The sequence below is a fragment of the Carcharhinus amblyrhynchos genome, chromosome 13 (assembly GCF_965287045.1).
Source record: "Carcharhinus amblyrhynchos chromosome 13, sCarAmb.v2.hapA, whole genome shotgun sequence".
Taxonomy (NCBI): Eukaryota; Metazoa; Chordata; class Chondrichthyes; order Carcharhiniformes; family Carcharhinidae; genus Carcharhinus; species Carcharhinus amblyrhynchos.
In genome coordinates, this window is record NC_137336.1 from 77,458,078 (window position 1) to 77,473,087 (window position 15,010).

Consider the following 15,010-nt stretch of genomic DNA (forward strand, 5'->3'; position numbering starts at 1 on the left):
CCTCAAGCCCCTATGCAATTTCCCCTCAAAATTGTTGATTCTCTCCACTCCACTTGTAGCAGTAGGTGTTGGTGTTTTGAGATCTGGCCATGTAAAGATGGTGGCTGCTGCCAACAAAGCAACAGAAGCCATGAGCTGTGCAGCATTTTGGGGCATCCTAAGGATGATTTAAGGCACGATATTAGAGGAGCAAGGATGTTAACTGTGATTTCTGTCTATGAACACTCCAGATCCCATGGTTAATGAGATGCTGATTCCAGTGATTCAAACAGGAGCTGTATTTGTTATTGTAGCTTCTCAAAATTTCAATTGTGGCCCTACATATCCCTCCCGCCCTCCTGGGCAACCTTCCCTATCTCTATAATCTTTTCCAGCCCCTCTAACCCTCCCTTTTTCTCTACCCTCCTTGTTCCTACAACCCTCACCACCTTGAAGTTCCTCCAACTTATAAAACTCTCCTCATCTCGATAAATCTTCTTCAGCCCTTACACCCTCCCTAACTCTGTAACCTCCTCCAGCCCCCACAACTGTCCTTATCTCTGTATTGTCCTCATCTCTGTATTGTCCTCCAGCCCCAATAACCCTCCCTACGTCTGTAACCTTCAGTGGGCCTTACAAAATTCCGTATTGTTATAATCTCGTCCAGCTCCTCCAACCACCCCCATTATCTCTAATCTCCTCCAGTTCCTACAACCCAATTGTCTCCCCTTTGGCGGTTGTGTCTTCAGCTGCCTTTTTCAATATTAGTAAGAAGTCTCTCAACACCAGGTTAAAGTCCAACCAGTTTATTTGGTAGTAATCCCACAAGCTTTCGGAAACGGTGTTCCTTCAAGGAGACGACTTACTGTGTTTACCCCAGTCCAATGCCGCCATCTCTACGTCATTTTTCAATATTAACCAGGTCTTATTAAAGCTACTGTTTCCTCTGTACTAAAACCTTTGTTCTCGAGATGTCAGTAATCATTTTCCTGATGTGCTATTCTGTACAGTTTCTCTAACATATGTTCTCTTGATTACAGAAGGACAGGTAGCAACATCAGCGGAACCAGTAGTGAGGGGATCTTCGAAGACCAAGTGAGTATTAGCTTTCCACCTGTCTTACCATCTCTTCATCTGCTTTGGGCTGTCTGATGTTGCGCTGGTGAAAGAGTCTGAGGTGTATGATATTGGGGTCAAGAGAAGAGGTGGGTTGAGGGAGAGGGGAAGAAGAGGGGTCAAAAGTAGAATGTCTGGGCTAGCTGATTAGGCTTCGACAAGTTTGCTGAATTCATGATCAGCTTCCTATCCCGTTACAATGGGGAGGAATAGCCAGCGTGGCTTCACCAGAGGGAGATCAAGCCTAACAAATTTGATTGAAGTTTTTGAGGAGGTGACTCACCATATAGATAAGGATGGTGCAGTTGATGTAGTTTATATTGATTTCAGCAAAGCCTTTGACAAGGTCCCATGTGGGACACTGACAAAGAAAGCAAATACACATAGGTTACAGAGTAACTTGATAAAAGTGGATTTGAAATTGGCTCAGTTGTTGGCTGTAGAGGACTACTTTAGTGACTGGAAGCCAGTGTCCAGTGGCATACCACAGGGATCTGTGCTGGAGCCCCTATTATTCGTTACTGTTATAAACAATGTTGGTGATTATGCTGGAGAATAGAATTGGTAAGTTTGCAGATGACACAAAGATTGGCCTAGTTGTTAACAGTGAGGCTGTCTCTTGGGCTACAAGATGATATCTATGCAATGGTCAAATAGGCATATTGGTGGCAGCAATTTAAGCCTGAAAAGTGTGAGGTGGTAAACTTTGTAAGGAGTAATTTGCCAAGGAAATATTCACTGAATGGCATGACACTCAAGTTCTGTGTAACAAAGGGACTTTGATGTGTTTGTACATAATCTCAAAAGGCATATGGGATACTTGCCTTCATCTATCCAGGCATAGATTACAAAACAGGGAAGTCATGTTGGAATTGTATAGAGTTTTGATGAGGCCACAGCTGGAGTACTGTGTGGCAGTTCTGGTTGCCACATTTTAGTAAGAATGCAGAGGAGATTCACCATAGAGGTGGGTTGTTTTCATGGGAGCAGAGAAGACTGAGATGACTGACTGAGATGTACAAGATTGAGAGGTATGGACAGAGTGGATAAGAAGCAGTTAGTTGAAGGGTCAATCACAAGGGAACATCGGGTGAGGGACAAGAGGTTAAGTGGGATGTGAGACAAAATTTTTATCTAGGGGATGGTAAAAGTTTGGAATGTGCTGCCTGGGAAGGTGGTAGAGGTGAGTTGTCTCTCATTCTTTAGAAAGAACCTGGATGAGCACTTGGCTCATCATAACATTTCCAGGCTCTGGGCCAAGTGCTGGGATTAGTGGGAGGTCAGGTTTTCTCAAGTTTTGATACAGACTCGATGGGCTAATGGGTCTCTTCTGTGCTGTGTATATGGACACTGAACGTCTACAAAGAGATACAGAGAGTCTAACTGAGTGGGAAGGGGTCTGACAAACGGAGTACAATGTTGGTAAATGTGAAGTCATCCATTTTGGTATGAATAACAACAAAATGGATTGTTATTTAAATGATAAAAGATTGCAGAGGGACTGGGTTTCCTTGTGCATGAATCGCAAAAAGTTGGTTTTTGGTAATTGAGAGGGCAAATGGAATTTTTCTTCTTTGCCAGAGGGATGGAGTTTAAAAACAGGGAAGTTATGTCGCAGCTGTATAAGGTGCAGATGAGGCTACACCTGGAGTACTGTGCAATTTTGGTTTCCTTACTTGAGAGGATATACCGGCACTGGAATGGGTGCAGAGGACATTCACTAGGTTGATTCTAGAATTGAGTGGATTGGCTTATGAGAAGAGTGTGACTAGACAGGGACTATACTCATTGGAATTTAGAAGAATGAGAGGAGATCTTACAGAAACTTTCAAGATTATGAAGGCAACAGATAAGATAGAAGCAGGGAAGTTGTTTCCACTGGCAAGTGAAACTAGAACTAAGGGGCATAGCCTCAAAATAAAGGGGAGCAGATTTAGGACTGAGCTGAGGAGGAACTTTACCCAAAGGGTTGAGAGTCTGTGGAATTCTTTGCCCATTGAAGCAGTGAGGCTACCCTGTTGAATGTTTTTAAGGCAAGGTAGATAAATTTTTGTACAGTAAAGGAATGAAGGATGAGGGTGAGCGAGTGAGTAAGTGGAGCTGAATCCACAAAAAGATCAGTCATTGATTGGTGGAGCAGGCTTGAGGGGCCGCATGGTCTATTCCTACTTCTAGTTCTTATGTTCTTAAGGTTCAAGGAGCGTAGCATTGTAGACAGTGAAGGAAGAGGGTGGGAAGGCTATGAGTATAATCAAGGGATGGTTAGAACAGAGTAGCAGCCCATTCGCAATGTCAGTCTCTGCAAGCCCCAGTGGCATGCTCTTTTCCTATAGCCTCATAAAAATATATTTATAGCGCTGATTCGGTTCTCCTTAGAAAGCCTCAACTGAACCTGCTTCCACCACACGTTCAGCCAGTTTGTACGAAACACACGGGTAGGAGGAGTGGTGAGCTACTCAGTCCTTCAGGAGTGCCTCTGCCGTTGAAGTACGATCATGGCCAAACTGACTTGCCTTCTGTTGCTTAGCCTCAATAACGCTTGTTGCTTACCCCCCTCCCTCCCCTCCTCCCTGCCATTAGTATGAAGATACCAGTTAGGGGCAAGGCGTAGGTGGTAGTGCAGTGATATTGTCACTGGGCTAGTAATCCAGAGACCCCCCCCCCAGCTGCACGCAATGCTGTGAGGCATCGGAGCAAACCGTTGTGCTACCGTGCTGCCCACGGTATGGTACTTATGGGCAATAAGTATTGAACAAGCTAGAACTGCCCACATCCCATCAATTCTGGATCCTAACCACTTTTTCTGCATAACAAGTCCTTGAGTCACCTTTGGTTCTTGGGCCAATTGGTAAAAGTCCATGTCTTCGTGCTTTCCACCCTTCACACGCTGAATTTCCTTTCTATTTTCTGTCCACTGCAGAGAGGATCCCTCTCCTCTCTGATCTACCCTTGCAGCGGACATTTTTAATCTAGGAAGCATTGGTGTAAACCTTTTCTATACCCTGTTCACTCAGGCCTGGGAGCCCCGAATTTGATGGTTGCAATACTCTAGCTCGGTCTGAACCTGTTTTGTGTGGAAGTGGGTCACTGTAACTTCCTTCTGTTGTGTTCCACAGCTCAATTTAAAGACTCGGGCTTCTGTCTGTGTTTTTCTAACCACTTTTTCAAGCTGCCCTGCCACCTTCACCAAACTGTGTACATTTTTACCCTCTCTCTGATCCTTCACTGCCTTCCGGCCTCTTCTCATACTCTCTCGTTGTCTCTTTTTATTTCCTCCTTCACTAGTCCTCTGGACTTTGGCAATTGCTGCTCTGTTGGAGCAGGGTGAATGCTACAACGTTGAGCCTAAATGACGCCCAAGGTTGAGTGGAAATGTGGAATTGGCATGGGTTCATCATATTTGGGAGGTGGGAGTTTGGAGTGAGGGCATTATCCAGGTGGGAAAGTGCAGCACTGTCAAGAGTGTAGCTAAGGCACTGTGGCTAGGGGTGGTATTTATCATTGGCAAACAGACCCGTGCTACTTGACTGGTGGAGTGCAGATTCATCTTGACTTTCAAAAGCTGGTTGGTGAATTACTCGAGGGGGGAAATCAAATTACAGGATGAGTTTGGGGGACTGGGACTGGCCGAGTTTGTTGTCTTGTGGAAGGTGGATAGAATGGCCTTGGCAAACAATCCTGTGAGCGCTCGCTGGGTGAGGCGTCTTTGAGTGATTCAGGCAATCGGCCTTATGTTACAAACTGCCTCAGTGCCGTGTATGCATCATAACTCGGGGTGCCTAATGCAGGTCATTCCAATTAGTGGAGTAAGACTTTATTTTGGTGGGTTCTTTCTTTTGAACAGTGTGAGTTTGAGACCCTCTCTGCGCTGGTTCCCTGGGGATTCATTGCCACTGCTGCATTCAGCTGGGGAGCTGGGGGCGATGGGGAGAAGGGTGATTTAATTGGCTCAGATTCCATATACATCACTTTCTCTGAAGGAGCTGTCCCCTAGTCTTTCCCCAGAATGTTTTCTCCCTTTGAGTGTTCATCTGAATTTGAGTATTAAATCCATTTCCAACGCAGAGGTACCTGGTGGTACACATACTTCTCTAAAAATACGTTGAAGAGGGCCATTCTTTTTAAAAGTAAGCCATCTAAACACTCAGGTTCATTGGAATTGAAATATAGAGATGTTGGGGAGGCGGTGGTGTCGTGTTTAAAACCACTGGATTCGCCATCCAGAACACCAGCAGGAAGTTCAAATCCCACCATGGCAATCGGCAGAGTTTAAATTCAATTAAAAGCTTGTGTTGACCATGAAAGGTTGTCAGTTGTCATTTGGCAAAAGAGAGCACCCATCTGATACACTTGTGCCTCTTTAAGAAAGGAAATCTGCCGCCCTTACCTGCTCTGGCGTACATATGACTCACTGCAGACCCACTGCAATGTGGTCGACTTTGAACTGCCCTCAGAAATGGCCAGTATCAAGGTACTGTGTTCAAGGGCAGTTCGGGATAGATATTGTCCCTGTCAGCAATGCCTGCATCCCATGGAATCAAAATAGGTTCTTTAACTGTCATTCGACAGGCAACACTTGGTGGGGGGAGGGATATGTGTGACTGTGAGCAGTTCTGGTCTCCATATGGAGGCATTGGAGAAGGGGCAGGATCAGAGCGAGGTTCTTCCTGTCAGGAATGTCTGATAGACATGTTAGACATCTTAAATGTGAAGAGAAGGTTTAATGGCAAAGTGGGGAATCGGGCCATCGACATTAGGTAATTTGTCATGGGAAATTCAAATGTGGGAATGTGGAGCTCACTGCTGTGCAGACTGGTTGGTTGAGGTGAATGGTGTCGATGGGTTCGGGGAAGCTGGGTTACGCGAGGGGAGAGGAGGTAGATTCACTGGGTTCGGCGCTGAGCGTTGGAGTGGTGAAGGCTGTGATTTCTGTAAGGCTGTGTAATCAGGAACGAATGGAGTTGACAGTCAGATCCCCCATGAGAATGAGTGAGAGGGCTGAATGGTCATTTCCAGCCCTCGCTAGGATGGTGCTTGACCGGTTTTAAATGGAATGATTGCAAAAATGGTCTTTCTGGTATTGTGGGATTTGATTCTGTCTTGCCAGGTCTGAACTGTCATTGTTCTCATGTGTATCTGTTCTCTGTGTTTATCCAACTCTTCTCTTCCTCCACCTCCCCCACCCCGCCCCCCCCCCTTCACTCCCAGACTCCCAATGCCCTTCCCCTGCCTCCAGCAACCTGCCAGTCCCTCACCCAGGCACAGGGCTGCTGTTCTTGTTTTTTAGACTGTCTGTCAGTGAAGAGGAAAGTCAGAAATGGAACGGAGATTGTCGTGCCGTGAGAGACACAGGAGGAAGGGAGTTGAGCTGGGGAAGGAGCAAGAGTCATGTGGAGAGTTGGTAGTGAGAAAGAGAGACAGAGAGAGAGACAGAGAGAAAGACAGAGAAAGAGGAGGAAAAGAAAGGAACAGCTCGAGTGGATAGCAAGACTCAGAGCAGACGGTGACTGAGTCAGGCTCATAGATGAGAGAGGTATTCTATCTCCTCGTCCCTCCTTTGGTCCACACTCCCCTCCCCTCCTTCGGTCTGCCCTCCCCTCCCCTCCGGTCCGCCCTCTTCTCCCCTCCCCTCCCCTCCTTCGGTCCATCCTCCCCTCCCCTCCTGTCTCATCCAGTCAGATTTCTGATTGCTCCTCTTGCCATTTCCCCATTTCTTCAATTTTCTTCTACCCCTCCCTCCAACTTATCGAATAACATCCTCTTCCCTTTCCATGCCTCTCTTTTCTGATTCTTCTGTGTCATTACCTCAGGTGCCCTCCCCTGTCCTGACTCCCCTTGAATGGCTTCGTTTTTTGATGTGTGCCTGTGTGAGGTTCTGATTTGACTTCTTTCTTCCCCCCTCTAGATTCTGGAAGAACAATTGTCGGGCAGCAACACCAGCTCCAGCACCAGCACTGTGGAACTGGTCAACAAAGAGAGCGGGAGCAAGCGGTCACGCCGGACCTCCATCCCCGACAAACCCAATTATAGCCTCAACCTCTGGAGCATCATGAAGAATTGCATCGGGAAGGAGCTGTCCAAAATCCCAATGCCTGTGAGTGCAGTGCTCTGGACCCGGGGGCTGGGGAGGGCGGGGGTGGGTTTGTTTCCAATAACCAGCGGCCTGCAGTGACGTGGCTGGCTGCTAGCACCTTTGATGTTGCTGCTTCTGTTTACAGGAGGGAGTGAATGGGTGGGGACTGTGGCACAAGCGACTGGGAGGGCATTGGACAGACCTGGCCTATATTAAGACTCTATTGAGTTGGCTGATTGTTGTCACCTATGTTGGGAAGCAATGAAAAGTATTGTTTCTTACGTGCTATACAGACAAAGCATACCATTCATAGAGTACATGGGAGAGAAGGAGAGGGTGCAGAATGTAATGTTCTCAGCTGAGATGTGGAGATAGATCAACTTAATATCAGGTAAGTCCATTCAAAAGTCTGATAGCAGGGAAGAAGCTGTTGGTATGTATTCAGACTTTTGTATCTTTAACACTGCAGTGAAGCTGTGAAAAATGTAAGCCTACTTGTCTGAAAACACTCTAAATGTGGCAGTGTGTGTTCTGTACAAAGTTGTGGAAAGTGAGGTTTACAGCATAGAAACAGGCTTTTCTACCTAACTTGTCCATGCTGCCTTTTTTAAAGCCCCAAGCTAATCCTAATTGCCTTCATTTGGCCCATATTTCTCTCCACCTGTCTTATCCACGTAATTATCTAAACGCTTTTTAAAAGACAAAATTGTACCCGCCTCTACTTCTATCTCTTTTAAAAAATAAATAAATCTTTTCCCCAACGGAAAAAGGTGGAAGGGAGTATGGTGCGTGGGACCCTTGATTATGCTGGCTGTTTTTCTGAGGCAGCGGGAAGTGTAGAGGGAGTCATTGGATTGGAGGCTGCTTTGAGCGATGGACTGGGCTACATTCGCAACTCTTCGTGGTTCCTTGCGGCCTTGTTCAGAGCTGAAGCCATACCAAGTCGTGATACAACCAGAAAGAATACTTTCTATGGTGCATTACTAAAAATTGGTGAGAATTTCAATGGACGTGCCAAATTCCCTTTGCCTTCTAAGTAGAGCTGGGCTTTCTTAATTATAGTTCTGGCGTGGAAGGACCAGGACAGATTGTTGGTGATCTGCGCACCGAGAAATGTGAAGCTCTCTAACCATCTCCCCACATAATCACCTTTGAGGTAAACAGGGGTTTGGAGGGGGTGGTGTGAGTGGGCGCTGTGAAGTGTGAGGGGTGGATATGGTGGCATTGTAGCATTGTCACTGCCCAGGCTACACCTGAGGACGAAATCCTCATAGTAATATGCAGCTGAAGAATTTCAGCCACAACACAGCCTCAAGAATTTCGGAAGTAACAGAAGAACCTGCAGGTTGCTGCCTTCAGTTTAATATTCAGCCAGAGATACGAGAAAAGCTCCTTTACTGTCCACACCAAACAATCTTTCAGGAAAAAAGGATAAGATTTGACTTGGTTTCATCAGTCAGACATTAAATACAGGAGTTGGGATGTTGGTAAGGCTTGGAATATTGTGTACAATTCGGGTTGCCCTGTTATAGAAGGGATATTATTAAGTTAGAAAGAGTGCAGAAAAGATTTACTACTAGGACTTGATGTTTTGGGTTATAAGGAGAGGCTGGATAGACTGGGACTTTTTTCTCTGAGGGGCACAGATCAGCTAGACAGTTGATATCTCTCCCCGGTAGGGGAGTCTAAAACTAGAGGGCATAGGTTTAAGGTGAGAGGGGAGAGATTGCCCCTCTGGACACTATTTTTTCAGAGGGTGGTGAGTGTCTGGAACAAGCTGCCAGAGGTAGTAGTAAAGGCGGGTACAAATTTATCTTTTTAAAAGCATTTAGATAGTTACATGGATGAGATGGGTGTAGAGAAATATGGGCCAAATGAGGGCAATTGGGATTAGCTTAGGGCTTTGAAAAAGAAGGCAGCATGGATACATTGGGCTGGAGGGCCTGTTTCCTTTCTGTAAACCTCTATGATTCAATGACTTTGCTCAACTTTGTACAGAACGCACGTTGCCATGTACTATCACGTTCAGTGTTTTCAGACGTGTAATTTAAAGTCATTTAATAAAAGCTGCTCTTAGGAATAGTGAATGTGAAACTGCAGATTATTGTTTATAAAAAACACGAACGTCCTTCAGGCAAGGAAATCTGCCATCCTTATCTGGTCTGGCCTACATAAGAACTAGAAGCAGGAGTCGACAGTTCAGCCCCTCAAGTCTGCTCAACCATTCAAAATGCTCATGGCTGAACTGATATCGACCTCATCTCCACCTTCCTGTCCGCTCCCCTTATCCCTTCACCCTGCTACCAATTAAAAACCTACCTATTTACTCAAATTTGTTCAGTGTTCCGCGTCCATTGCACTCTGGCATTGAGAATTTCACAGATTCACCACCCTTTGAGTGAAGTAATTCCGCCTCTGTTTAAAATCTGCCACCTCTTTAGACTAAAGCTTCTGCTCAACAGGGGAAAACATCTGCTGTCAGTTCCTTTTAGCATCTTATCGACCTCATAGAAACCCTACAGTGCAGAAGGTGGCCATTCAGCACATCAAGCCTGCACCAACAACAATCCCACTCAGGTCTTAACCCGTGACCTCAATTAGATCCTCCCTCATTCTTCTAAACTCAAGTGAGTATAGGCCTAAATTGCTCAATCTCTCCATCAGACAAGTCCTTCATCCCTGGAATCATTCTGGTGAATGTTCTCAGAACAACCTCTCATGCATTTATGCCCTTCCTCAAGTTAGAGGACCAAAACTACGCAGTGCTCAATATGGTCTCACCAATACCCTACACAGTTGCAGTGATGCTTCCCCCACTTTTATACTCTATTAGCAATGAATGTTAAAATTCCATTTAACTTCCTTTCTTAGAATCATAGAATCCCTAAGCTACAGGTGGAGATCCTTCGGTCCATCGAGCCTGCACCAATAACTATCCCACCCAGACCTTATCCCTGTAACCCCAAGTAATTGCCTTGCCAATCCTCCTGACTTTAAGGGGCAATTTAGCATGGCCAATCAATCTAACCCGTACATGTTTGGAGTGTGGGAGGAAACTGGAGTGCCTGGAGGAAACCCACGTAGACACTGGGAGAAAGTCTGTCCGGAGTCTGCACAGTCGCCCAAGGCTGGAATTGCCACTGTGAGGCAGCAGCACTAACCACAATGCTACATTAAAAGGCACAGGGCTCATGCCTGCTGCATCTGCACACTAAGTAATTGATACCCGAGGACAGCCAGAGCCCTCTGCATTAAAGCACTTTGAATTTTCTCTCCATTTAGGTAAATTGCCTTTTAACTCCTCTGACCAAAATGGATAACACCTCAATTATCCATGCTAAATTCCACCTGCCTCATTTTGACCCACTGAAAGTAAGACCCCTGATTGACTCTGAAATGCTGAGAGCGCCACTCAGCTTAAGAGTAAGTAAAGGTGGAGAGTTCAGTACAATAAAGAGGCAGAGCGACTGGGGTAGAGAATGGAAAATGGGACTGACAAGATTACCCTACAGAAAGCTGATAGCCTCTCTCTCTCTTCCTCGCCCTCCCTTCACCCATCTCTCCCTCGATAGCCTCCTTGCGTACTCTTGTGACTCTGAGAAAGCTATATGAATTTCTGTCTCTGCCCTTGGGATTTACTCTGTGGCGATCCTCTCTGCCCCCAGGTGAACTTCAATGAGCCGCTGTCGATGCTTCAGCGATTAACAGAGGACCTGGAATACCACGAGCTCCTAGACAGAGCCTCCAAGTGTGAGAATGCCTTAGAGCAGCTGTGCTATGTGGCTGCATTCACTGTGTCGTCCTACTCCACCACCGTCTACCGGACAGGCAAACCTTTCAACCCCTTGCTGGGGGAGACCTTCGAACTGGACCGGATGGAGGATGAAGGCTTCCGCTCCATCTGTGAGCAGGTAAGTGTGCATTTGTATCACTCCTCCTTTCCCACCCCTCTTCAACAATAACACAGTCTTCAAAATTGGGTGTTCGCAGGGGCTGAAGTGGGGTTTGCAAAGGGAGCTAGCATATATTGTGGGCTGGAGAGGAAGGGGCAAAAGAGATGGGGGAAGGGCAGGAATGGGGGAGAGAGATGGGTGGGGTTTGGTGAGATGGGTGGGGTTTGGTGAGATGGGTGGGGTTTGGTGAGATGGGTGGGGTTTGGTGAGATGGGTGGGGTTTGGTGAGATGGGTGGGGTTTGGTGAGATGGGTGGGGTTTGGTGAGATGGGTGGGGTTTGGTGAGATGGGTGGGGTTTGGTGAGATGGGTGGGGTTTGGTGAGATGGGTGGGGTTTGGTGAGATGGGTGGGGTTTGGTGAGATGGGTGGGGTTTGGTGAGATGGGTGGGGTTTGGTGAGATGGGTGGGGTTTGGTGAGATGGGTGGGGTTTGGTGAGATGGGTGGGGTTTGGTGAGATGGGTGGGGTTTGGTGAGATGGGTGGGGTTTGGTGAGATGGGTGGGGTTTGGTGAGATGGGTGGGGTTTGGTGAGATGGGTGGGGTTTGGTGAGATGGGGGAGCGTTGGTGAGGAGGGGGCGGGTGGTGAGGGGGGGAGAGGGTGGTGAGGGGGGGAGAGGGATGGGGGGGCGGGTGGTGAGGGGGGGGAGAGGGATGGGGGGGCGGGTGGTGAGGGGGGGGAGAGGGATGGGGGGGCGGGTGGTGAGGGGGGGGAGAGGGATGGGGGGGCGGGTGGTGAGGGGGGGAGAGGGATGGGGGGGCGGGTGGTGAGGGGGGGGAGAGGGATGGGGGGGCGGGTGGTGAGGGGGGGGAGAGGGATGGGGGGGCGGGTGGTGAGGGGGGGAGAGGGATGGGGGGGCGGGTGGTGAGGGGGGGGAGAGGGATGGGGGGGGGGTGGTGAGAGGGGGGGAGAGGTGGGGGGCAGGGTGGTGAGAGGGGGGGAGAGGTGGGGGGCAGGGTGGTGAGAGGGGGGGAGAGGTGGGGGGCAGGGTGGTGAGAGGTGGGGGGCAGGGTGGTTAGAGGGGGGAGAGGTGGGGGGCAGGGTGGTGAGAGGGGGGGAGGGGGGAGAGAGGTGGGGGGCAGGTGGTGAGGGGGGAGAGAGAGGTGGGGGGCAGGTGGTGAGGGGGGGGAGAGAGATGGGGGAGCGGGTGGTGAGGGGGGGGAAGAGAGATGGGGGGGCGGGTGGTGAGGGGGGGGAGAGAGATGGGGGGGCGGGTGGTGAGGGGGGGGGGAGAGAGATGGGGGGGCGGGTGGTGAGGGGGGGGAGAGAGATGGGGGGGGGCGGGTGGTGGAGGGGGGGGGAGAGAGATGGGGGGGGCAGGTGGTGAGAGGGGGGAGTGCGGAACAGTGGCGGGACACTCCACTGCATCTGTGAAACAGGTGAGTATGCATGACTGTTACCCACCCCACACAACCCACTATAGTGACTGCGTAGGCAGTGTGTTGGCTGCCTCACCTCGGTGAGGTGGATTCCAAAAGAAGTCTGGGGTGTTTCTTTCGATGTGAGTTGCCCCATACTGTGCAATGAGAAACTGTGGCACACAGCTTGCTGATGTCAGTATGGAAATACCTGCTGCCTTGACAAGTACTGAATAATGCCCACTCTCCGTGCAGCACTGTCACATCAGTTTAACACAGCACTGTGATTTAGATTGTGGGGGTGGGTGTACATGACTAATCCATTGTGATTGGAGCACTCTCACCTAAAAGGGAATCACTCTTGTAGAACACAAGGTATCAGAGCCTGGGTGTGCCACTGTGGCCCTGCTGCCTCATAGCGCCAGGGAGCTGGGCTTGATTCCCGGCTTTGGTCACTGTCTGTGTGGAGTTTGTGCATTCTTTCCTTGTCTGTGCGGGTTTCCTCTGGGTGCCACATTGTACCTATATAATTGGATGCCTTGGGCAGCTGGATGGCTGGCGTGGGCCAGGTTGGTGCTGACAGCACAGGGTCCAATCCTGCCCAGTGCCCGCTATCTCGGTGAGCAATAGCTGGGCATATAATGGAAACGAACCTTGACTTGCTCACTTCATGCTGCAGTCCAATGCACATTTGTCTGTCAGGGTCACAGCCAGTCAGATTTAATAAACACTACCCATCTCTTCCAACAGGTCAGTCACCATCCACCGGCTGCTGCCCATCATGCAGAGTCCAAGTACGGCTGGACACTGAGGCAGGAGATAGCCATCGCCAGTAAGTTCCGAGGCAAATACCTCTCCATCATGCCACTGGGTAAGTGAACTGTTAACATATCTCAGCTGTCAGGGTTTCTCCTCTGAGACCCTCTGTTTGTGTAAGCACTAAAGTGTGTTGTCCTGACAGGCACTCCTCCTCCTCCTCCTCCTCCTCTTCTCCCCCTCCGCCCCACCCCCATATCACACTGAAATGCATGTCTTCTGTGTTACAGGCACCATCCACTGTATCTTTCATCAAAGCGGCAACCACTACACGTGGAAGAAAGTCACCACCACGGTACACAACATCATTGTGGGCAAGCTGTGGATTGACCAGGTGAGTATAATTCTCCTGCAGCTGGGACGGCGGGGGTATCTGGGGTAGGTGGTGGGAGGGAGTTGAGGGGGGGGGTGGTGACTTGGCACACTAGGAAGAGGAGGAGGAAATAGGTCAACCAAGGCCATGTTATAGTTGACAGATGAGACCGAACTATGGCTGAGGAAACAGAGCTCAGCGGGTCGGCGCCGGGGGAATCTACAGCTGATTGTAGTGTGTGGTTGTGCGGAGTGACAGTCAAAATAATAGAATCATTGGATCTCTAAACCAAGGTAATGAAAGGTGAAATGAATTTGAATGCTGCTGTCTGTGATGTAAGACTGTCAGTGGTTAAAGTATCAGATTATATCAACAGTTTGCATCGACCATGCTCGTGTTATTGGGAATGGAAGATTGTTTTAATTGAGGTGTTGAAGCTAATTAGAAACGATTTGGTGAGTTTGGTAATGAGAAATCTGTTACCACTGGTTGTATAGAGATAAGAACAGGGGAGAAGTAGTTTAAAATTAGACTCCCCGCCTCCCCCCCACCCCCCACCACCTTCCATCTTTACAGGAAATTTGAATTGTCCAATACTTGCCTTCACTGCCTCCTTGTTTCTGTGCTGACAGAGCGGGGAAATCGACATCGTGAACAGGAAGACAGGAGACAAATGCCACCTGAAGTTTGCACCTTACAGTTACTTCTCTAGAGATGTAGCACGCAAGGTAGGTTCACCTTGAAAACAGAGAGAGCTTGGAATCAGCAAAGACACCTGGAGCTATCGGCCTCCCCTCCATTCAAACCACCCTGTCCATACCTTCCCCAACATTCTGCAGGGAGGAAAGAATCTGATGCCATGGAGTAGGCCAGTTGACCACCTGGTCCTACTTCAGCATCTGGCAAGATCCTGGCTGATTGTCCATCCAGAGCTTTATGTTCCTAATATCCGTAATGCCCTTAGCTATTTCGAAATCCATTCATCTCAATCTGAAATACAACCTAGCACAACTCAATGGGCTCCTGGGAGTGTTTGATGGGGACAATATAGAGGGAGCTTTACTTTGTATCTAACCCTGTACTGTGCCTGTCCTGGGAGTGTTTGATTGGGACAGTGTAGAGGGAGCTTTACTCTGTATCTAACCCCGTGCTGTACCTGTCCTGGGAACGTTTGATTGGGACAGTATGGAGGGAGGTTTTCTCTGTATCTAACTCCATTCTGTACCTGCCCTGGGAGTGTTTGATGGGAACAGTGTTGGTTTAGCTTTACTCTGTATCTAACCCTGTACTGTACCTGTCCTGGGAATGTTTGATGGGGACAGTGTAGTGTAAATTTGCTTTAGTAGTGTGAGAAATGCTTTTTGTCCATCGTGTTATATAACTAATTAAACACAAAATGAAA

General features: G+C 48.5%; 1 protein-coding gene across 1 annotated transcript in view; it reads left to right on the forward strand.

Annotated features, from left to right (window-relative positions):
- Positions 1 to 15,010, forward strand: part of osbp (oxysterol binding protein) — a 56,395-nt gene that overhangs the window by 36,171 nt on the left and 5,214 nt on the right. The window contains exons 6-11 of the mRNA XM_080201859.1: positions 1,020 to 1,074; positions 7,001 to 7,189; positions 10,834 to 11,079; positions 13,230 to 13,350; positions 13,526 to 13,629; positions 14,241 to 14,336. Of these exons, the coding sequence (XP_080057985.1) occupies positions 1,020 to 1,074; positions 7,001 to 7,189; positions 10,834 to 11,079; positions 13,230 to 13,350; positions 13,526 to 13,629; positions 14,241 to 14,336 (811 nt within the window). The remainder of the gene's footprint in view (positions 1 to 1,019; positions 1,075 to 7,000; positions 7,190 to 10,833; positions 11,080 to 13,229; positions 13,351 to 13,525; positions 13,630 to 14,240; positions 14,337 to 15,010) is intronic.